Source organism: Catharus ustulatus, chromosome 8, assembly GCF_009819885.2.
Source record: "Catharus ustulatus isolate bCatUst1 chromosome 8, bCatUst1.pri.v2, whole genome shotgun sequence".
NCBI classification, from domain to species: domain Eukaryota; kingdom Metazoa; phylum Chordata; class Aves; order Passeriformes; family Turdidae; genus Catharus; species Catharus ustulatus.
The window spans coordinates 12108807-12133749 of record NC_046228.1 but is presented as its reverse complement, the minus strand read 5'-3'; the positions used below and the strand labels follow the sequence as shown (position 1 = coordinate 12133749).

General features: G+C 45.3%; 1 protein-coding gene across 8 annotated transcripts in view; it reads right to left on the bottom strand.

The window, feature by feature from the left end:
- Nucleotides 1-24943, bottom strand: part of SH3PXD2A (SH3 and PX domains 2A) — a 237910-nt gene that overhangs the window by 60521 nt on the left and 152446 nt on the right. For 4 of the 8 annotated variants that reach the window (XM_033065577.2, XM_033065578.2, XM_033065580.2 and 1 more), the window contains 2 exons: nt 10867-10914; nt 1901-2032 (listed from right to left, as the gene is read on the bottom strand). In XM_033065577.2, coding sequence (XP_032921468.1) covers nt 1901-2032; nt 10867-10914 — 180 coding nt within the window. Of the gene's footprint in view, nt 1-1900; nt 2033-10866; nt 10915-16871; nt 16951-24943 lie in introns of those variants that run through there. The other 4 variants (XM_033065579.2, XM_033065583.1, XM_042779483.1 and 1 more) reach the window with 2 other exon arrangements.

The following is a 24943-nucleotide window of genomic DNA, read 5'->3' as shown; positions in this document are numbered from 1 at the left end:
GAGCTTATCTGCTGGCTTTTTTTAAAGGATATAGATATCTTTATTTTGTACATCCACAAAACTAAAGAACAAAATCACAGCATGGAATTCCAGGCTTCAGACTTCCTTGCTTGTTAGCATGGACATTAAGGAACCTGGCTGCCAAGCATCAGAATATAGTTTTAAGAAGTAAAATCCAAATTCAAGAATGTTCCCTGAGAAGAGTCATATTCCTGGACCCACTAATTAATTCAAATCCTGACATTCTCCATTTCTATCTCCCCATACCATGTGGTTCAATACAATGTGGTCTGAACTGTACAAGGCAGAGAGGCCGCACTAAATGAAATCACAAAGGAACTGTAACTGGAATTCAGACACTTCTTGTATTATTTCACAGCCCAGTTAATTCCCTTGGCTCCATAAGTCATTATCCAAGACAAGGACATCATGAATACGAACATAAGTTGCCACAATACAACCAGGCTTGCTGATGGCAGAGACACCCACTATTGACAAGGAGAAACTGTGGGCTTGCAAGGGGGGATGCTTGTCCACTAGGCCAGACACAGCTCAAGAAGTGAAGACATTTTTCCCTCTTCAGTCATAACTACTGCTTGAAAGTGGGGCAGATGAGCAGTTTGGTTTCGATTAGTTTTGCAAGTGATACAGTCAGCACTCAGGAGATGGGTATTTCTGTTCACACTAGCCAGTACCTTTCCACACACAATCCTTTTGGACTCCCCATTAAATCACCAGCCAACAAATGACTGTATCACTTTGAGCCAAGCAAGCATGAGGCTCTCATGCAACAGAGAAATTACCACTCCATCAAAAGAAGGAAAAAAAATACAATGCATGGTAATCTTTGTGGATAACCTGGCTCAAAGCTCTGGAAGCTGCATTTGAACCTTGGATCAGGGTGCCCTAGTATCCCCAAGCTCTGCTGTGCTCAGCACACGCCAGAGCCTGCCAGTGGTGAAAACCCTGAATGTGGAGGTACCACAACATGAGCTGTGGCTTGAACAGATCCAAATGTCAGCAGCTCCTCTGGACGAGGACACACAAGTCACGAGTGGGCTGGAAACCAGTCCTGGACAACAGCTCTGGATTAGTACACAAGGAGTGCTGGAGAGGAGGAGGGGAGCTGCTGAAGACAGGCAGTTATTCAAACCAGCTGCTAAGCCACTCCAAGCACTCACACGTACACAGTCTCCTGCATGTGTTCTGCCCAACTCAAAGCTACCAGGCATCCAAAAGTTAAAGTACACAAAAGAAATCTATACAAGCACTTGCCAAAAATCTCATTTTCCAAGTGCAAGCTGGTTATTCCATGCATGGCAGAAGGGGATTTCATCTTGCTTTTACATGACAGCCTCTGCCTCTTTGCCCCAAATTCCCCAATTAACACTTCTGCAAGAAGCTTTGAAACTGTGCATGGCCACGTATTTATCTACGCACATTCTCTCCCCTCCTACTGAGTTCTGGGCCACGGGCTAAGTTGTCAAGCCAAGTTTCATCTCAAGCAATTTTTAAACACTCATCCTATAAATCCTCTGCAAAGGGAGTTAGTAATGGAAATACTGACAGAAACTTGAAGAGACAGCAGGGCAACTATAGCAGCCTACTATACATCAGCTTCATTAGCTGCAGATCCTTCTCTCCGTCACCTTCATTTTCCATTAGTGTACCTTGGCTAATTAACACACAAAACCTATGAAACATTCTTACAGTAGAAGGCAACATTTGGCCCCCAGCCCAAATCAACATGGAGAAACTTCAACATCCTCTGCCAGACATAGTAACTGTACCAGATGGAGCAAACGCACAGCTAACAAGTAGTGATGAGGAAACCGAAAGCAGAGGAACAAACGCAAAAATCAGATCATTGGAAGAGGGAAAAGCAGCAAATACAACTTACCACTTTCGTTTTTCTCTATGACATCCACAACCTCTCCAGCCTGCAGGCTGATCTCAGAGTTCTCCTGCTTCTCATAGTTGGACACCACCACATATTGCTCCAGGATCATGGGTTCAGAGCTAGCATCAGCACCTGGGGAAGGGAAAAAGCAAGCCGTAAGCCAGCTTCCAGCCATGGCTCCTTGAGAGCGACCTCCGTCCATCCGATTCACAACAGGCCAACTTGTCACCAGAGCCAAGCGAATCAGCAAACAACCTTGGCTCGCAGCATATCCCCAAATGGCTGGCCATATAGAAACAGCCTCCTCTGGCCCACAACCCAGCAGCACAGAGGGACATTGGAGAGAAGAAGAAGAAAAAAGGGGAGAAAAAAAAAATGTAAAATGAGCCAAAAAAGTGAATTAGTTGCACAGTTTCATGATGGATTCTGAAAATAAACCTCTTCCCAACATGGTTTCCACAATCCTTGCTCCCATTCAGAGAGAAAAATCCTGGGCAGAAGCAGTATAAATCCACAGCTGAGCCATCCCCCCAGTAAACCCAAAGAAGAAACAGCTCTCCCCTTGGCGGCTCAGCTCCTTCTCCACTCTAAAGGCTTGAGCTGAAAGTCAAGAGGGGGCTGTAGATGCCAATCATATTCGTCTGCACTGCAGCCCTTAAATAGAAACACATGAGCGGGACTGAAAGAGGGAGGTGGGGTGGAGGGAGCGAGGGGAGGGCGGGGAAGAGTGTTTACTTGAAACAGAAGAAGAAGAAAAAAAGTTTCAGCGCCGGATCGCCGCTCGAACACGGCCACCCCCGGCAGCCCCGCGGTTCCGCATTCCCGGCGGGACGGGCCCGGCTCCCCCTCGCCCTTCGGGAGCCCTCGGGCCAGCCCCAGCCCCTCCATTTCTCTTCGGACCAAAGGCTCTCTGCTGTCAGAGACATTTATGAATGAGAGCAGGCGCTCACGCCAGCAGGGGCCACGGAAGGTGCAAAGTAACCCTCTGCTCCCTCCCTTCCCCCACAACACTGGTCTTTTTAAAAAAAAATATTATTATTTCTGACTTTTTCACCCCCGAGCACTCCGAGGTGGAGCCACGAGGCAGGCAGAGCTCAGTGCCAGATGTGGAGGAGCCCTTGGGCTGCCACATCTGGGCTCTGCAATGAACACAAACAGCGCACACAGACGGGGCCTCTGCACCAAACCCGGCACAGACGGACTGGGCTCGGCACAGAAACCGCCTCCAAAAGTCATGAAAGCCTCTCCGCCTGGGTTCTTTACTCTGTCAGAGCCAGCATGCCTTACTGCAAAATTATTGTAGGGGTTTTCTCAATTACAGCAGTTTGGGACACCAGCATTATTGCACATTTTACATATTAAGAGGCAGCTCCTGTCGTTCTGGATTAAGATGCCGATTGAAAGGGAGGACAGAAGCAGATACACAACTTACTAAATGTCCCATTTTACACAACAGGTACAGAGCCAAGAGCAGACTCTGGGTTTTCCTGAATTTCTCATGACAAATTGGCTACAAGAGACGGGAAGGAAGCAGCATGGTCCACCAGAAATGTCAAGGGACCGACAGCCAAGCACAGGATGCTGGGTGCTGCATTTCCAAACTCATATGTGTTTGGACTGCAGATGCAAAGTGATTCTACAGACAAGTAATTAGCATCTCTGCCAAGAAAGGTAAAGAATGCATCAGCCATTAAAACAGCATCCTGTGAAATGAAAATCCTAGGAAAAAAAGCAATTAATTCAACTGTTTCCTGAAAGGAAACACTATCACAATGCCTCCCCTTGGACCAGGTTTAAGAAACTCAGAAAACTAGGAGACTTCCTTGCTCCCTGAGCATGCCTCTGCCTCTCCTCAAATTACATAAGTTAATTTTCTTTAAAGAAGAGTCATCTCCTCTAGAAGCTTGTGTTTAAGAGATTTAGCTTTTCTATAGATAGTTGAACCACAGCCAGTAGCAGGAATAGGAGGAGAAGACCATGAACTGACAACATGGAAATTTATAACACAAATTTTCACCATAGCTGTCCATTCCAAATAAGCATCACGTTTCTCTTCACGATCAATCAACCTGACTCGTGCACTCTGGTTTAAACTAGTGCTAGTTGGGCTACCTAGAGTAAGATGAGATGTATTCCTCTGTTTCACACTGTTTCCCACACAGTCTTTTCTCCAGTCCAGAATCCAGCAGTGTTATAATCTTCACTCCACCTGCTTAGGCAAGTAACACCTACAACCTCCTACGTTGTTTTAGTCTTGAGATAAATATAAGTTTTTTAACCAGAAACAAAAGCTGTCATGGACCTATGTCTCTGCACGTGCACCAGTAGAGAATTCAGTGTGCAGAAAGGCAAGAGGGACCAAACAGTGGCAAGGGGAGCAGGGGACATGCAGGAAGCTAATTGCTAAACCAACAACTCCAATGCCTTCTTTCCTCCAACCTACTAGGCAGTTTTCATGGGACTGGAGTAAGGAAAAAAAATCCAAAAGACTGCATTGGCTTGGTGGCAGGAGCAGCATTCATGTAATGCACGTGTCCCTTCTGGGAACAAGGAGAGGACCAGGCTGGAGCACAGGCTGGCAAACACCCCACACCGGCAGCCACAAAGGCCAAGCCAGGGACCCTGTGCCAGGGGAATGCCCCTGCCAGGAAACACAGAGACTCAGCACTTCAAATCCACCTCCACAACTCTGCTTCAGGGAAGGAAAAAAAAATTAAAAAAAAAATAAAGGCACTTAAAATAGTTTGGCAAGATAGGTTCTATCTGCATTCTCATATCTGAAACCCAGCAAGGCTTCTCTGGGTTACTCTGTCCTGCCCTGGGTAAGGTAGTCACTGCAGGAGGATTTCTTTGTCACTACAGTGGCTGGAGGAACACATACAATTAAGAGATTGTTTTAACAGACGCTTGTATAAGTGCTACAGGGCTCCTATTAAGACAGAAAAAATAGGGTGATAAATTCCTTGGTCTAGGAAATAACCAAGGTCAAACAAGCTTGTTCATTTACAGCTGCAGCAGATCATGCCTAGAGGATATCCCCCTTTCGAGGCGTGAGGTCCCTCTGGCTCCTGGACTGATGGTCACCCAAGATTAGGTACTGCACAGCAGGGAAGATTTCAGTAAGAGCAAAGAAGGGAAGAAGAGGAGGAGGAAAAGACAGAGAAACAGCTCCTTCCAGTAACCAAAAGCCTTAACCATTTTCTGGGTAGCCTAGTTTGTTACTACATTCCCTTCAGGCGCAGTCAGTGGAGTAAGGGACTTCAATCCTCCTCAGCCTTTCATCCCCCACATTTCTTTAGATGAATTACTCCTCAGTGACACTCAGGATGCCCACAACATTGCTGCTACACTATGTCAGACTCTCCAAAGGGGATTCAAAAGAACAAGACAGGCCACACCACAGGGAGCACAGCACCAATTACACCCGCTGCCGTGGGCGCTTCCGCATCCCTGCCAATTAGTTCAGGTCTAATTTGTAACACAGGACACAGCATGCATTGAAGAGTAACAGCCTGCTCAGTGTGAGCACACCAGAGGAGAGGGATGCAGCGTGGCACAAGTTCCCCAGCAAGCTCACAGGCAGCTGCAATGCCACCCTGACACAACAGCCCTACTTTTTAAAAAGCATCTTCAGCCCAGGCAGCAGAAACGGATAGCAGAGGATAGACAACATTGATGTTCCAGGTAGAGATCCCCCTCCTCTCCCTCCAAAAAAAAGCAGAATTAGTCTTTTGGTTAAGCTCCAACTTGTAAGCCCTCCCCAGAGCAGAGCACAGATTGCTGGCTGAAATAAGAGTTTGCTTGCCTCTCCATTTCTTTTTGCCTCGAGTCCGTTTCCTGGTTAAAGTCTTGAGGATAGCCCTCCTCCTCTCCATAGGGCTCCACTTTACAATCCTCCCGCTCCTCACCTCAGCACTTCTCTTCCTGGGGCGGAGCAGAAATGTCACTGGAGCTTGTCCATGCCCCTCACAGCTGGCACTATTAAGTGACACAGTTGCACCCTGTCCCCCTCACCAGGCAGCGAGGAGGGAGCATCATTCCTCCCGCTGGACTCGGAGACCAGCAACTACTGTGAAAGCCTCCTAAATAACAGGGCAGAACGTCCGTTCCAACATCCTCCTCCTCCTGTGTTGCAACAGCTAAGACCTACGATGGTTTTGCAACAGCCAAAAATGAAAACCACCAACTGGACTCCAAAAATAAAATCATCTGGATATGGGAATGTGAGACTCCTGATCTTTGCCAGATTACTCTGTTGTTATCAGGCTATAAACATGTCTGCTCTTTTAATCCATACAGTGCACAGGCTTTTATATTGCTCTTTCATTATTATCAATCAAGTGTTTACAGACTGAGACTAAATGAATTAGTATTGGGCTGGTCAGTGGAAGTCCCGTAGAAGCAGCCAAAACCACAGAAACGGCCAGTGAAGGCCATCAGGCTGAGTCACAGCTGAAGAACCAACTGGCAGGCAGGTAGTCCAGCCCTTGGACATGGGCACAGCTGCTGGGGACACGTGCAGGGTCTGCACGCTGGGGTGCCTGGCAGACACGGCCCCAGTGTCCTGGCATTCCATAAGATAATGGCAGAGCTCTGCACTTTTCCACACACAGGGAGGAGTAACTGTGGTAGCTTGGATCTAGAGCTGCGGTTTCTTGTTAAAGCCAGTTGTTGAAGGGTAAACTTTTATGTATCTCTGGAAAACTCCTTTTGGGGAAGGATAAAGGGAAAAAAAAATACCCAGAATAGCAGCAAGCCTGCTTAAAATCCTCAGATCAGTCTAATCCCTTACAGCAGTCATACACCCAGCTCTAAACACATGGAATTCCTTCCCTAAAATCTTCACCTCTTTTCTTTCTTATCAGAAGGACCACATGACTATAATAAATAAACATTAAAATTGTATGTTTTCTTTAAACCTTCCACCCATGATTTATCCTGAACTGTGTAACGATAGAGAGCTTAGGTCTGCCTAAAAATTGGGTTAAGTGTATATTGCACACAAGATAAAACAGACTCTGCCATGTAATGCATGTGAGAGTACACAAGAGTTCATCATATCACAGCAGTGTTGGAAAAGCAGTTCTTAAAATAACCATTTCCTAGAGTAAGCAGTGAGATGAGAGTAAGGAAGCCTGCTACAAATCTCTATGGGGACAACATGGATTCAGATCAAAACTGTGTTTCCCAGTCTAGGATCTTTCTTCTATTCAGTGAGAGGGTTTTGTTTTGTCTTGGTGTTTTGGATTTTTGTCCATTTTTTATTCTTTGTGTGCCCTAAACAACCGGGGCTTTGACTCATATCCTAGATACTCCTGCACTCCAGCCTGTCATGCTTCAGCCCCATTGCCACTTACCAAAATTCGGACTGTATTTATGCATCAGTTATTCCTGGAGGTAAGACTACTACTGCCACAAGCTGTGAGTGAAGGCGATTAATCTTCAACCCTCCCACCACATAGCAATCCTCCCAATCCTGATAGTGTTTAACTTCAGAGCCCAGAGGCTCTTGGTGTAGCAGCCCTGAGCCACAAAGCTTTAGGGACAGAGACAAACGTTCTTCACCTCCCACAGTTACTTCACAAATTCAGTACAAATCCAGTTTTGAGGCCTGGATTACTGCCAATTATAGAAAAAAAAAATAAACATTAGGGCAAATCTATCAAATTGGATTTAATAATGATTAATACACTATGATTTCTGTAGTTCTTCCCTGAGCTTGGCCAGGTATCTCTTTTACAAAGCACAAAGACACTCTATTGCATTTTCAGAAGAGAGTTTCAGAAGCAGGTGACACCTTGCTATTAGAGATGGGTGAAAAGCAGAAAGGGAATGGTTTGGATCTGACCACCTAGGTAATGCAGAAGACCCAAAACCAGAGAAGTTTGGCCCAAAACCTTGTCAAATCCCAAAGAATGCCTGAGAATAAAACAAGATGGATCATCATGCACCCAGCAATGGCCAGGTCAGCATGTAAACCCTCTCACCTCAGGCTGGCAGCCGTGATTGATGTATGAGGAGTTTCCTTCTAAGTGAGCATCCATCCAACCCTCCACCTTCCCTGCTCATGTGCTCTGCAAGCCTTTCAGGACATGGGGCAGCAGCAGCCAAAGCTCTAGCCCTTCTTGCTATCTTTTTGGCTAAACATGCCAAGATCTGGTCTAGATGATAACTCCCTGAGCTGCACTAAGTCTCTTCTAACCTCCTGGGCTGCTGCTACAAACTGCTCTAAGGGACCCACACCAGCAGCACACATTGCCACCTAGAAGAGACTATGGTCAGCAATCATAGTAGCAAAAAATTAACTGGATGCCTGGATTCATTCCCCACCATAACACACACACAGAGTACTTTCTCTCACTTCCAAGAATCAAGATCTGGGCAAGCCTTCAAGAGTCTGGCACAAGTGGCAGCTTTAAGGTAGACTGTGGCTTCCAGCACTGGAGTGTGTGTGACACACAGCTAAAACCAGCAGCAAAACACAGCCCCCATGGGGAGTGCCTGAGGAATGAGCCTGGCCCATGGTAAATGGCAGGAGCTCTCAAGCAGCTGCTCCAGTTCAGTTCTTCCCTCTTTACAGCCCTCAGCAGCATTTCCAAAGAAATCCTGACCAACAGAAAAATTCAGTGCTGACCTTTGCCAAGTGAAGCCTATTGGTCTTGAGATTTTTATTTTTCATTTTTGATCTGCTAGGTTTTAAAACAGAGCCAAGAAAAATTAGAGGCAGGAGGGTGAAAGTAAAAAGTTGAGTCCTCTTTCCACTCCTTCTTGGAAAGTTGGCTCTCTCAACAGTGATTCCAACCAACTAGGTTACAGGTAGCAACAGCTAAGAATATTTAAGTATTTTGCACACAAATCTGTTAAACTGCTTGGAGATTTTCACACAGCTGCCAAACTGGGTCTTCCACCAGGCTGAAGTCACCAATATACTCTGGCATTTGCCCTACTCCTGCTCAGTGGTGCAACACATTCCCATCTCTCCATATGGCACAAAGCAGACCAGCCAAGGATTGTAACAGCAGTCAGGGTGACCAAACCAGAGTCCCACCACAGCACCTCCCAGGGTGTGGTTGTGTGGCACCCATCTTTTTCCAAAATACAAAATTAAACCACTTCAAAGTCTTGGTTAGAGTCTCCACTTCATGGAGCAGGTCCATAACCCCAGTGAGAGCTTGGGCAGCATGAAACTGGCTTCTGTTCTCACCTCCAAGCCACAGCCTAGCTAGGATGCATAAATGTACTACATAGGTAAAGATCACATCTAAATTCAAGTCTGATATACCAGCTTGACACATCAGGATACAGCCTATGGCAGATCTGGATTGAAGAACAGCTATTTTGGAAACAGGGGATTCATTTGGATGAGAAACTGAAATGCCACCTGAACTAAAAAAGCATGGGGAGCTAAGAACTTGCCAAACGAACATGAGACTTTTGAGCAGCACTATGTATCAGCATTCACCTTCTCAAGCACCATGCAATGCAGTTAATCACATATGTTTGCACACTCATCATGCACAGATTTTTTTGGCCAAACTAGTGACATGCATTTAGCTAAAAGCAATAAGCAGAAGGGGAAAAAACTATCTATTTAAGATTTTGCTTCCTTGCCTTTCGAGAAGGTCGAAAACCTTGGCATTCAGTTTGCAATTTAACATAAGACAAGAAACATTCCCAACAGATCTATTGAGTCAAAGAAACCAAGGTCACCCTCCAGCCATTTCTTGAGGGGGTTGTCATTTTTCCTGAGGGACACTACCTCTTGTGTCTCCTCCTTAACATGTTTCTCTCCTGCTGAGTCTCACTCTGTTTTTCTGTCTCAATTTCTCCATGACCTATCAAGCAGAAGGCTCCTGACTGCATACTTCAGATATTTCTGCACTTTTATATCCAGTTACCACCCTCAAATTAGACCTGTTCTGCAAACATGAGGCAGAACCCCCAAGGATATATTCAACTTCTGTCAAGAATAGCATTTCTGGAATCACAGCAGTCTTGCTCACTAAAACCTTCAGACAAGCAAGCAGTCATCCATAGAGGATGGTGGGATTTTGTTCACATACTTTCAACAGGGCATGAACTTGAATATTTACCAAATCTGGTATGAAATCAGCAGGAGTGTTTCCATCTTTCCCTGCCCCAAGACCTATATGTAGCTTAAACTGCCTGAGTGACCAGCCCAGCACCCTGTACAGGCACAGGATCTATCACTACTCTAAGTGAGCTCTACTTTTAACTCTGAAGGAGAAAAGAATTCTTCTGTGATATTGCCTGTCAAGTGACAAATGTTTGCAGAAGAAATCCACTGGTCACACAGGAGAAATCCTGATTCCTTATACCAGAAAAGCTTAGTTTTTGCCTTGTATGGGACTACTGCTCCCTGGCCCCTGACACCTCACCTAGAAACTGTTCCTCTGCTTTCTCCTCCTTCCTGACTCGCTGCAACAAGGTGGCTGATGCTCCCTTGAAAATTTTGCATCTTTATCAGAGTTTCAGCATTTTCATGTGAAAACACTTCTATTTACTGGGAAAATGCAAAGAGCATTTCAGAAGGATAGGGAGCACACAGTCATGTTTCTCTGCCATGTCCTGACCCATAAAGTTTCTCCCACACAGAATAGTGAGAGCACAGCTGTGCAGGTACTTGGCTGTGGCCAGGCTCAACCCACCACAAGAGGGGAAGCTGTCTTGGACTGTGACTTTAAGTTGGACAAGGAAAATAAAACCCTGCAAATGACTAACCCCTGCTAGCAGCAACATCAAGGAGAGGCAGTCATCAGAAATGCAAAGCTCTTCTTCCTTACCAGAAATCGTGCACCATGAAAAACCAATACACAAGCAGACAACAAATCCTGGGTATCCACTGTCAGAGATTAACATTCAAGACAACTCCAAAACCACACACAGCTTGAACTCAAGAATTCTGGTTTTAATAGCATGCACAACACCAAGACAAAAGAATTTACCTGGAGTGACACTCTTTTTTGGAGTCTCAGACAAACTGGACATCCAAACTTGAAATCCAATCATAGGGCAGCCATGAAAAAAGAAAGTAATTAGAGACACAAGAAAACAGTCAAAATCAGTCATATCAGAAAGTCTGAGAGTTAGAAAAGACAGCTTTAAAAGAGACATTAAGTTTTTCTTAAGAGTAGTGTTGGCATGATGGGGACTCAGAGGAAGGTCAAGTCATAAGAACCACACAGTTAATTTTTATGTTTTAGTGGATTTGCAGAACTTATGAAACTGATCTGTAGGTGATGCAGTTCTGAGCTCTAAGAGATATGTCCTGAGCGTATTCCCAGTAGCTCAGAAGACACATACCAAGAGACAGTCTGACTTATTAAGCCTCAGAACTGCAAAGCTATTTATCTTTGCAGCTGTTAGTCATACCCAAAAGACACATAGACAGCCTGCAGAGACTGAGCTTAGCAAACACATAGGAGTTTCTAAAAGCATCTCATTATCCTGGAATTGCATTAAGGAAAGTAACAATAGACAAATAATGCTCCATGGAAAAGAGTATAAAGCTCCAATAAAGGCACATTTAGAGTATAACTAGAAATTCCATTTTTTAACCAATGAGTGAGGAAGAGATAAGGTTAAGAAGAAAACTGATAAGAGTTGTTGCCAACAAGGTCAAAAGGTTTCCCTCCCCCTCCATGAAATGAGGTGGAAATACTTAGCTGGGGAATATGGGAATAATCCTCAAATGTTAAGTGTTGTCTTTTTTTTTCATGAATACACTGGAAGTATGTTTTGAAAGTTTAACAGTTTTCCCCCCATTTCTAAATAACAAACATTCCCCTTTTGTGGGATGAAGGAGCAGAAGGGCAGCTGTTACTCTCTCCCTGTCTGGGAGAAGAGACATCTAGAAAGAGATGCTTATATGACAGTCTAAGAATTTCCTAAATTCTGACAACTGCAAAATGCAATTTGAAAAACTTATTTGCAATGGGGAACCCCATTCTGGACCCAGCAGTTTAACAACAGTGAAGATGCACCCATCAACCACCTGGAGAGAAAAGCAGGCTATACTGGTGGCCTTGTCTGTCTGTCACTGTCTTGTGAATTGCAGAGTATCTCCAAGACAGTAAAAAGATTAATAGATAGTAATGTAATAGATTCACAGTACATATGTAACTGAGGAATTGCTAGCATGATACAAATGTTAAGAAACTTTTCCAATGGAAACCAGAGGTCCAAGAAACACATTGCTGTTTTCTCAGCACTAAGGGAATGCTGAGGTTTTGAAATCCTTTCTTTAAATTAGGGACACAATTTTCATAGTGTAATTGCACTGCCATTCAAATGGATTCAGTATTTTGACTACTTTACACTAAACTCTCTATAGTGGCAGCTTGGAGAAAATTCTGAAGTCTTTCAAACTGTCTGACTCCCAAACCCATGTGCTGCATTGTCACAATACAATACCAAATACACTGTAGTAAATAACAATAATTTACTTTGGACTGCCACTTCAGAAAAAAATGAAAAGGGCTTTGCACTGGTGGAGTGCAACAGGAAATAATCTGGCAGAGTAACTCGTGCTGTAGCTCATGGAGGGAATATACAGCATGTTTCTGTTACAGACTTGGGGCACGTTTGGGAAAGGGTGTGAAGGAGTTGTTGTCAGCAACTTGTCTATTAGCTTTTGAATAGACTTCCACTGCCTTCAGAGCATGATTATGAACTTCAGCCAGCTGTCAGATCTTTTTCCAGACAGAAGAACCTGAATACGACAATGATAAATCAAGCAGATGATGTATTGCAGGAGTAACTGGGAAAATTTCAAAGTTTGCCCCCACCCAGGCTGCAGCAAAAGATGAAAACTCCCAAAGTCAGAGGAAATACGCTGCACTTAACACAAGTTTAGGGCTACTCTGGATCTATCTACCCAAGAAGAGAATTTAAACTTAGATCCACAGTAGCCATATCGACAGACACCCATGGGACATCTCACCATAAATAAGCCAATTCTGTTAACCATTATTAATTTTTTTTAAAAATTATTTTTAAAGAAAGTGTTTTTTTTCTCCTTGTCAAAACTATTGGCTTAAGCCAGAATGGAAGGGCAATGTAAGTATTAATAGGTAAACAATCCCACAGGTCACCAGTGTGGGCTTCCCAGCCCAGGAAGCAGCATAAAAGCAGCAGCACTTCTGAGCTGCCCCAGCCTGACAGCAGCTAGAAGTGGATGAGGTTGCTTCTGAAGCAGAAGACAGCCAGCATATTTCAGCTGCTCCTGCACATCTGCTTAGCATTAAACTTCCTTCTTGGGGATTTTTTTTTTTATTCCAAGATGTTTAAGCTCTAATTGCTACCAGCTTTTAAGAGTCCCCCCTACAAATAATAAAAATATCAGACATTAGTGATAGATTCCACTTCACAGAGAGCTCAAACGAAGAGCCGCGGCGGGAGCCAGCGTACGGGGAGGAGGTCAGAGGCCTCAGAAACATGCTGTGCCTGAGCCAACAAAACACAAGCTTTGAACAGCCCCAGGTTTCCCCTTTAGGACAGGGTTTTACTGGAATTCTACATGGGGCTTGGACCTGGTCTCCAATGGGATTGGTAACAGCAAACGAACAAACGTTCGCTTCCTGCCACTCCTCTCCCTCACTGCCACACGGCTGAGCACTGGCGGGTCTCAGATGACTTGGAAGTGCAGGGGAGGGAATCTCAGTATTTGGAAGGAAAATTAAAGCTGCCTGCTCAAAGCAGGCCACTCCTAGGACAATGGCATCCCAATTCTGCTCTTAACACCAGACCCCACAGCCCCTGCTGCTGACTTCAGTTGGAGCCAGAACAAACTCCTCCTACCGGAATTATTTTTAAAAGCTCAAAAGGAACATGGATCCATGAATTACAGCTAAGTCATGAGGCCAAGGCAGTTGTGAAGAGCACAGAGGAGGCTTTCCTTCAGAGCCACACTGCACAGAAATAGCAGCACAGCAGGCGTGTCTGCAAGTGGCTGCTGAACCCCATTCCATCGCTTGGAAAAGCTGCCGCGATGGAGTTGGGCAACCCTCAGATGGGTCAAGAGGGTTCCTCAGGTGAGAAAGAAAAGGAAGGAGTTGGAGGGGCAAAAAGCTTTGAAGACAAAATTAAGCTGGTTGCTATGGTGAACATAAAACATATTATTCTACATTTCTGCAGAAGCTTTTCTGCTGCCAGTGAGACCGGTCTGCTTGCTGCTCCTCCCACCACTGGCAAGAGAACAGGCGCCAGACTGCTGGGGACTAATGCTTTATGCTTGTGATACAGCTCCACTCATCTCATTTTAGCAGCACACTATTTGTCTTGTGTGCAGCTTGAGCAGAGCAAGCTGCCACAAAAACTTACAATGGCTGGAGTCAGTCTAGAATCGAATGCATGAGCTCAATGCTATGAATATCCAGATGGCACATTCATGGTACACATCAGTACTGCACATTCAGGTGGGTCCCTGCCCAGCAGGTGCAGAGGAACTCCTCCTCCATGGGCATTTCAGCAGCAGCTACTGCTGCAGGTTCCTTTTGTTAGTAACACTGAAATGCTCAGTGTTGAGCCCAGCATCCATGATTTAACACTGCTGCCAGCACCAGGAGGGACAGCCTCCTACAGAATCACAGGTTTCATGTTGCTGGGGCTATCAGGGACCTTTTTAACAAGCTTTTTTTAAAAACAAATGTCTGTACAGCTGTCTAGCATGTTAAGCTACATATTTCCAAACAGCAGTCCTGCAGTAATTGTGGGGAATTGGATCATACTGGTCACAAGTCTCAGTGTGGTTGTAGTTCTGGCAATGTAACCCTTGCCCCAAATTATTTCTGTGCATAGCTGAGAAATTAGCATGGGCCAAAGACAGGTCCCTACAAGTGATCTGGATGTGGCTGCCTCACTTTGGAGGGCAAAGAGTTTAATTATACAGGTATGGCCTGTTCTTTGGAAGTTGCCTTCCATAGGAGGTAACAGTCCCAGGGCCATGTAAGTAATAAAACTATTTTGTTCTCATGAAGTCCTACCTTTAACACCAACTGGGAATACCAAAATCTCCCAGCTGTTACGGTGCAACTTAAATTACTGAAGAAAGGATTATAAAGAACAGGTGGCTATGCTGAAGAGATACTGACATCAGGTCCATTTCCAACAGTGATCTGTTCCATGAGTGAAGTTGAGTGTTTTGCAGACTTGTTTTCTAGACTTACACCCTTCCTATCTTATAAAATAAGCAATCCAATTAATGATTCCTCAGACTAACTGGGGGAAATAAATGCCTTTTCTGAAGAATGGGCGTGTTTTCATGCCAACAGTGGTATCTGACAAGGCAGCAAGAAATGGGCTGGCCACACTGTTACTTACTTCTTAGAATTGGCCTAGAGCTTTGTTGGCTGCAATGTACATCACATGTGGCAGAACAGAACACAGAAGTTGGGCCTGTGTTTCAGTTTACATTTTGGAAGACAAGCCTGCCAAAGAGTTGGTATGAACAAAGCACTATGTTGTTGCCCTGAGGGCTCAGGTGGGACACCTTACTGCCCCAAGCAGGTAAAGAACCCAAAAGCCAGGCTCAGTCTGTTCAGTCCAGGGCTTCTTGCTAGGATTTTGCCTCCACTTTTCCCTTTCTTGCTTCTTTTCTGCACTCTTCAGACAAGCAAAGGAACAACCTCCTTCTCCTCCTGACAATGTGAGGCTGGCCAGTCAAGAGCAGAAAGCTCAGTGAGGAACCCCAGAACTCAGAGGCTTGTTTCTGCTTCCATCTGCAGACAGTGTACCATGCTCATACCCTTGTGACCCTCTCCAAAATCTCCATCCCCCAGACCACTGACCATTCTTTGTCAGCCTGTCTCTGGGTTTCTCTCCTCTAGTCCCTTCCCCTTCAGCTGGAGCTTGACACTTTGGTTAAAAAGGAAGGCAGTAAAATGTAACAGTACCAGACTAGGGGAGGAAGACAGAAATTCTGTTGCTAAGCTCCCCCAGAAGTGGAAGTACTTTTACCAGAGAATTACTCTGATACAGAGTTTTACAACATGGCTGGAAAAAGGAAAAATGCAGATGAGCCTTCATCCGACCTGGAACCATTGCCATGCATTCTTGGCTCACACAATTAATTCATTCAATTAGGCAGAGAATAACAGATAGTCAGAGAAATGGGAGGATGGCACAGAAAGGTTGCAAGTGTTTTGATCTATCTCACACAGTCCTACTCAGGGCACCCTGTTGAACTGTGCCATTGATGTTTCTCCCCCCAGGTTCCAGAAAGACCTAAACAAAACCAACATTTGTGCCTAGTGCCTGGCTCAATTGAGCCTGGTCAGACATTAAACTTCTTAGTTACCACAATGGCAGATTCATTTGTTATTGTAATTGCTGGGCAAGCAGCTGTCCCCAAGCTTTCCATGCTCTTCTGTCTGTGGGATGCTGATGCTTCATGTTTAAAGCAAGTATTTTAAGATACTGGTTGAAGGAATATACATATATTATTTTTTTCCCCAATAGGAGACTGCATTTTAAAGTAAACCTCTCATCCCTGCAGAGATATCTCCTCTTCTATACACTTGAAGCTCAACATCACCTCCACTCCCATGCCATCTGTTCAAGAGGGCTGCATCTTGAAAAAATATTTGACTAGTAGATTATCAAACACGCAAACCCAGCTAAAGTGTCTGAGTAAGAGGATTGGCAGCAGGCATTAAATAAGGCCTTTAATTTTAGTCTTATTCACCAAGTTCAGTGTTGGGGGTGGGGACAGAGGTGCTGGGCTGCAGTGAGGAGCAGAGCCAGCACCTTCCTGTTTCCCTGGCAGAAATGATCCCACTGGGAGCTGTCCTCACCTCCCAGCACCGCCACTCTGCAGACCAACCTCAGACCACGTCCACTTGCCACGTAGCCTGGCGTATGCTAGACCCACACACACTGCTTGGAAAATGTTCACATCTGGCTTTCACGTGACTCGAGCATGCCTCAGAAATTCATCATCTGGATAACTCACTCCTGCAGGGGAGAAATCCACAACCAGGGAGCCCTTTCCTGAGTTGGAACGGAGGAGTGGGGCCAGAGGATCGTGTGCTTGACAAACTGCACAGTGACACGCTCACAGCTGCATTTTCACAGCCTCATCCAGTCCTTCATCCTTTCTAAAAGTACAAACACAAAGAAAACTTAGTCCCAATTTTCCACTCTGTTTACTTCTGTAAAAACCCATTTTAATCCCATTCGCAGACCCAGAAGTATCCAGGACTGTTTAGTTTTTGTTCTGGCAGCCATAGCTCACATTAACTCTTTCCACATGGCAAGTGGGGATTGTTTCCCACATGATCCCTGTGGTACAGCCTCTGCACATACAGTTTTGTCCCAGTTCCAAGTTTTGCTGGGAAGTGCCTAGAATATCTGAATGCTAATCCCCATCTACAGCTGTACAAACTGAGAGCATCACCCCTCTGAGGAAAAAACCAGCCTCCAGCAATGCCAAGGAGGAGGGCAGAAAAGCCCCAGACGTTGCACTTGGAAACTCACAGGTATGTACACATGCTGGGATTCATGTGTGGCTCAAAAAATGGAGCAAGAGTCAAGTCCCAGCTGTGAAGCAGCCATGCTGCCAAGCACAGAGCACTCAGCAGCACCGGCGTGTCCAGGCAGAGATGACCTTTAATCAGTGCACACACTGTAACTCCTGCTGGACACCTCTGCAAGTAATGCTTCCAGCCATTTCTGGTCAGGCTCCACCACAGTGGAGAGGATGTGTGCTGTCACACAGCCTGGACACAGGCCAGCTAGAATGGGACAGGTGTGACACCACTCACAAAGCTGGATCCACTTAGGGAGTGGCATTTGAGGGGTGAGTGCTCTCAACAGGCTAAGGACACACACCCTACATCCAGGGTTCCAGAATCTGAGGACAGAGATTCAAGTGCTCACCAGCATGAGACAAAACTACCCCAAATGCCCAGGGAAGATTTCATCTGCTCCTCTCAGCCAGTCAGACCCATCTGTGCCACATACAGATTCCTGTGGTGGCTGAGGATCATCACCCTCTGCTCCAGCTCCCAAATGCACTTCTCACCTGCCTTATCCAGCGTGCCAAAATCAAAATACCAGAACTCTGTGCAAGAGAGGAAAAACCCACGCAGGCAGCGTTAATGCCATCTGCCACTGACAGACAGAAGAGGGAGGCAGAGCAAGAGCAGATGGAGAACAGAGAATTTTTTAAACCAAGAGAAATGCCATTATATCCCCTACAGTACCAAGGGCTTTCTCTGCGCTCAGCTGAAGACTCTCTGAGGCATTTGCAGGGTTCAAGCTGTTCTGCCATGGCTGTGCTCAAGCCACACCTCATTTTTTCAGCCCTCCCTGCCCTCTCTCCTGGACACAGGGCTCTCTGCAGCACCGATGCTGAACTGGGAAGGGCAAAGAACAAAAGCACATTCTTTTCCCTAATCCTGCACCCTGTCCCCACACTTCAGTTTAAAAGCCAAGGAGCAAAACAAAAACCCACACAACATGCAAACATCTCTTTCTCTCTTGTCCCATCTTCCTCCCACCCCAGCACATGGGCCACCCAGAAGATGACAGTGATCCTATACATCTAATGGGCCACATGTCCTGTCAGCAGAAAACTGAAGCAGTGCGGGATAAAGTCTCCTATCTGTTCTTCTCTTCAGTAGCCTCAGGCAGAAGTCCAAAGCGCTTCAGTTCAAGCAGTGACTTCAAAAATATGGTGTACAAGGAGAAGTGTGAGATCAGCTTCCTTCTGCCAGAATACTACAGCCTGGATTTGGAGCGTGGGATTGGAGTGGACAGATTCACATCTTGACTGAAGATGCAGAATTGGGTCACACACACACAGATGCTGCAAGGACATGAAATCTGCCTGACTTAGCGGCAGCTCTTGCTCAAATCCTGCTCTCTCTAGTGCACCTGAGCATAGGAGCAGTAGTCTTGCCTTGGGAAAAAACCCAAACCCACAGAATGGATGTTCCTCTAATTACATGAAAAATTTGTTTTTAAAAAAAGAAATACAATCCCATTTAAAAAAAAAAATCAGGAAAGAAAATTAGGTCTTTGGGGAATAACTGCATCAAGTAAAAGCCAATAAACTGATTAGAAGTTTAGCAAATTCACTACCTGAGGAAAAGTAATTCCCAGTCATGAAAGGAGGAAGCTCTGTCACTGATGACTGACTTCAAGATACCCATGGAGATCACTAAGTTCTTCCAGAAGCAGGCCCAAGATGCATATTCCCAGTAAATCAAAAGGCTTCTTTTGTCCTTAATTGCTATACTTTTGCCTACTCTATCCTTTTTTTATTATTAAATCCTTTATCTTCCTGAAAAGGTACAATACAAAAAAAAAAAAAAAAAAAAAAAAAAGCAGGCAGCTATGTGAGAACCAAAATGTTCTGCCAGAATCTGCTGTTTTTAAATTCCATGCAGTAATTAGTACATGCAGCCAAGAAGGTTAATCGTATGATGAGGGAACAGATCACAATTCCTGATCAAGAGCAATCTTGTCAGCACATGCTTGTGAAGCTATAAAATAGTGACTGGCAAACTATCTCAGCCAGCCATCCTCATCAACAGGCCAAATGGCACCAAGGAGCCACTCCACCATCCCTGCTTCTGCCCTAATCGTAGGAAACAATGCAAGGAGCAGAGTGCACACGTGCGATTCATCGGGACACAAACAAGAGCACATGCTTCAGTCTGCAGGGATCATGTCATACCACAGATTTCTTAAAGGGATTAAGACACCAAGTTACATGATTTAAATGTTCCTGGGACATTGCCATGGGCTTGGACAGGCTTGCATCCCTATTCACCACCTTAAAAAAAAACAAACCCAAAACCTTCCAAGCTAAAGCTTTCTGAGGGACTACAGGGAGACAGACTTCAGAGACAAGCACCATGAGAGCAGAAAGACTCAAAGTAACATTTGAGTTAAAAAAACATATTCCAGCTTTGTTGCTACCACCTGGGCTCAGATTCACTAAACAATGACCAAGTCCCTGGTTGGGGCAGGTAGCGCCCAGCATCTGCTGCAGTTGCCACCCTGAGAGAAGATGCATTGTCTCATGCTGGGATTGACCATGGTAGTTAATTGGATTTTTCAGCCTCTTTAGTAACACACTTAGATTTGGTTTCTTTGAGAACATAGTTAAAAGGCTTAAGAGTTCTTCTGGCTGAGAAGGTAGAACTGAGACAGTCAGCTGGATTAGTTAAGGCATGCCCTCATACTAAAAGTTTAATACTAAACACCACTCCAGATGACATCCCATGAATACTGCAGTAATCTTAAGGCAAAGGAAAGGCCACACTGTATGTCTTGCAGCAATGCTTCCTTCTCCCTCTACTGCAGGCATTTCCCACAAATACTACAAAACACTGCCAGGGCTGGAGGCTGTGCATTTCATTCTTGCCCTCTACCTACGTGTAGCTAAAGGCTTGCCACAGGCCTGTCAAGCTGGCAGAGACCTCACACCCAACTGCATCAACCAAGCTTTGTTGCCAGGGTCACCACCTCAGTCCTGCAACAGGAAAACCAGCTCCAGCCACATAGCCCTGCTGGTCCAGCTGGGGGCTCACACATTTGTGACCCCGTTGAATGATTAAGCACAGAAGAGGTGGCACACACTATTAATTTTCTCCACATTGTCTTAAAGGAGGCAGCTCAGAATAAGTCAACAAATAAAGCTCATTTATAAAAAGGAGAAAAAAAAAAAAAGAGCAAGACATGCCATGGAACTCTAAGTGCAGGCTAGACACATGCAGCGTGACAGGATCAGAAAGGTTAAGCTCTGAAGTGATGAGCACAGTCAGCTGTAAGGACAGAAAAAGCCACAAGTTGAGCCATTTCTCTTGGTAATTACAAAGGAAGCACAGAAAATCTATCCCAAATAATGCAAAGAAATGACAATTAAGGCAACTCCCTGAAGCTGACAGAGCGCACATCCTTAGTGCATGAGGGTGAGGAAGAAAGTTTCTCTGGTAATGAAGAATTAGGCCAAGGAAGCAACTTTGGCCATCAGCTCCACCCATAATTCCTAGGCAGCATCTCACAAAGTGATCAGCCACGAGGGCCCTTCGTGTTGTTAAAACAATCTGCTTGTTTCTCACTTGAGGCCCTACTTCTCTCATTGCTGAAACTCTCTCAACTCTGCTTAGTAATTTCCCCACTGAGGGAAAAGACAGCATTACAGATGTTTCTATAAAAAGTTTGTGAAGCTTTTATTTACTTGCCAGCAGATATATCCTTCCTAGTTTTAGATTACAGGAGGGAAAGAAAGCAGTGATCCTTGGCTGTGTGTAGCCATAATCTTTCTAGTCCAAAAATTGGACAGGGAAACCCAGCTGAAAGATGGGTTACTCATTCAAGGAAGTCCCATCAGCATCCTGAGGCAGCACTGGCTTGAACCAAATCATTAATTTAATAATCTAAGTGCTCAATTACTATTTAAAATAGACTTCAGCTGCCAGACTCAGCCAAAGCACAGCCAGCTTGATGCAGACAGGATCTGAACAATGAGGGAGAGGAAATACTGCAGGACTGATGCAGCCATAACTTGTGTATTATTAAAGCTTTTCCCACTTCACTTGGAGGAGCATCCTACAGCATAGCAACAAGGTGCCAGAGGAAGCCACCAGGCAGCAGCCTGAAGCCAGGCTGTCCCCAGCAGCAAGGTGAGCAGTCAGAACAGGGAGAGTTTGGTCATGATTTCAGAAAGGGATGGCCAGCAGTGCTCCTGCCTGGACACATGGAAAGTTGTGACCACAAGGGCTTGGTCACTTACAAGCCAGGTGGCAGAGATCACTTTGAAAGCACCTCTTGTGCTGGATCCTCACAGTTCACAAAAGGAATACAGTTCACAAAAGGAATCCTCCTGTAGTTGAGGAACACTTAGACTCCATAGAAAAGCTGTGAAGCCCACACCAGCTCCCTTTTGCCACCAAACACCGGGTCCCAGATGTTTGCTTCAACTTCATGACTGGGATCTGACTGCTCTGGCATGAAACCAGCCAAGAAAGATTCTCAGCAAGGGGAAAGGGCAAGATCTTACTCCAGGAGTCTGCAGCTTTCTCTAGCCAGCAAGGGGGTTTGTGAGGTGGGGGACACAATGACATCTTTGTGGAGAAACATACCCCAACTGATTTTATAAGCCACATCAGGATTAGCAGATATCTCAAGGGTTAATTAGTTCACCATGCACAGATGGTAGCTGGTAGGGTTTGCAGAATGGATTAACCTAATCTGTAGCTTGTAATGTACCATACAAATATCCATTCCTAGACTTGCAGCAATTCTAGCCTTATTTTGATTTGAGTACAGAAAAACCCACAATGGATGCCAGTATAGAAGTAATGCCTGTTTGGAGTGACAAATGAGTAGTTGTTCACTTGGCTAATGGAACAGACAAGCTGGAGTTTAAAAAGTAATTCCTTCCCATTTTGCTGCAGAGGGTCTTTGGGTGGACCAAGAAGAGACCATTTGTTGCAAGTGTACAGAATATGCCCACAATAACCACTCCTCACAGTTGTACTGAGGGCTCTCCAGCACTGACAGATGGTCATAGAGCAACAATTCAATTGCCTGGAAACATGAAGGCAGCTTTCTGAGCAGCTCTGCAGTATATCACATAAAGCCCCCCAGGTCCAAGGTACCAGCACATGTGGCATTTCAGGCCACAGCAAACACCTGTGCCTTCACAGAGCCTGGTGAAGTGAAGCTCCAGGTCTCTGAGCTGGCTGCAGGTTAAAGCATTTATAATTAGATCATATCCAAGCAAAGGGCTGTGTGTTTACACAGTCCTTTGCACAAGAGGAAGCCTGGCTCGGGGCTGGCATGCAGAGATGCCCCAGATCAGCACAAGACTCCCTTTTGTTTAGCTAAGGACATGCCACACTATTGCATTTGGTTCAGAAGGTCTCAAATGTTTACAACCAGCATCAACTGCAGCGGTAAATGTTTCCGTAACTCCTATTAAACTCTGAACTTAACCAGTTTCTCCCTGCTCTAAGGGGTGAGCAGAGGACTAGACACTCACTCTGGCAAGGCAGAGGTCAGGGTAGAGGTGACACTGGCTGTCTGAGGCATTCTCTGAATGTTTCTGCAATCAGCCATGGCTCCTGCCATGCCTGCACATGCCTGACACACAGCAGCTGTGGGATTCCTGCTGGACAGTGTGGGACAGCTGTGCTCACACCCAGCAGCTTCCTCCCAGCACATCTTTGGTCAAGACACAAGATATTCATGAAGTCTCATTTGTTGGGAGGTGCGTGCATTTAAAAATGCCTATTTGTCTCTTGTTTAAAGATGCAGTAGTTCCATGATCTGCACCTATGGAAGAAACTGCATTTCAAAGCTATTTGTTATCTTAAAAGACCATCACAGCAATCCTGAAAATCTGTGCTTATTTACCCCATCCCTTTTTCAAGTGTCATAAAGCTGGTCTTTGTTAGAGGCTGTAACTGGCGGCTCCCTTGGCATATTCCTTTGCTCATTGCGTGCACACTCCCACAACATCCAGCTCCAAACAGAAGGAAGCATTCCTCTGCTATTCTAAAATCAAGCAAGAAGATGGCTGAGAACAGAGTCCCTTTATGCAGCTCAATTTGTTCGTAGCGCTGCTTCGCATTCCTCTTTGTACGGGGTAAATGGAGAAAGAGTGTCCCTCAGCTCCACTGTTTCCAAAGCCATGGCTGCACAAACAGCCCAGCACCAAAAAGGAAAGAAGTCCCAGAAGGAGATCTGGCAGCATGAGGAGCTGGGACAGCCAAAGGAGGGAGCCCAACCTGAGTTCCCCTCGCAGGGATGAATGACCATGTCACTTGGGGTTCTCAGGGCAGGAGGCCAAAGAGTCCAGCAGGGGAGAGCATCCACAAATGGCATCTCAGCTACACTGACTCATTTGCTTTTCTTGTGATGTCATGGCAGATCAGCTCCAACTTGCCCCCAGAGGCACAGGAATGGAGAGGCAGCAGTTTCCTTCCACTCCCAAAGCAGTTCCTGCATCTCTTGCACACGAATTGCAACAGTCTTTCATGTAAACCGGTGCACTGAGCCCAAAGCTTTCCGTGTCTTCTCATGCTGTTCCAGGTCAGTGCTAAATCAGGTTGCCCCAGAGACTTCAGCAACGTTTTTCAAAGATTTTTACAAGGTCCAAAAGCCCCTAGTGCTCAGGATGTGGCACTGAGCCAGGAACTCCCACACTCAGCTCTGCCTTCCACCAAGTCACTTGGATCTTTTCATTTATGGTCAGCCCCTGTAGAGAAGGTGCTGCTGCCGATTTTAATTCACAGGCTGTTATGAACAAACACTTTCCTTAATATCACATTTAGGATGTCCTAGAAGTGCAACCCAGACAGAAGCTTTGCAGGAGATTAAGAAGACCAAGCATCCCCTAATTTATTTGTGGAACCAGCACCTTGTACCATGCTTGCCTACTCATTACCACATCCCACCTCGGGGAAATTCAGAGAAAGGTACCAGAAATATTGGCCTGCAAAGGCAGCTGCCAATTGATACACAGGTCATTGGGGTCAAGCAACAGCTTCTCTTTAGTGCATCACTTAGCTTATTACAGGATGGCAGCTTAAAAGCCCTCATAATTAACCAACAAATCAATCTAGGCAGTGATATCCATTGGAGTCCAGTATGTTACATTCATCTTCCCTCTCAGAGACTAAGCCACTGCAGTGTTTATCATCTTTAAAAGCAGGAAGAAAAAAAATCCTCCCCTCCCTGCAAGGCCAGAGTTTTCCAAGAGTCACTATTGGTTAGAAAGGCTTCTCTCTGGATGCCCTGAATGCAGTTTGAAGCATCCAAGGTTCCAAACAAAGTCAATGAGAGTTGCAGGTGCTCAATGCTGCTTGGGGGGAAAAAAAAAAATAAAATATAGAAAGCCCTGACACATCCAGCTCAGAGCAGCCAAACCCAGAGGCCCATAATTACACATCCCTATTGAAAACACATCTGTAAAAATCACCAAGAGCTACATGAGGAGGGGAAAAATTTGATTTATATAGTTTCAAATCAGGGTTTTATAGGACATTTCAATCCAAGATTTTAAGA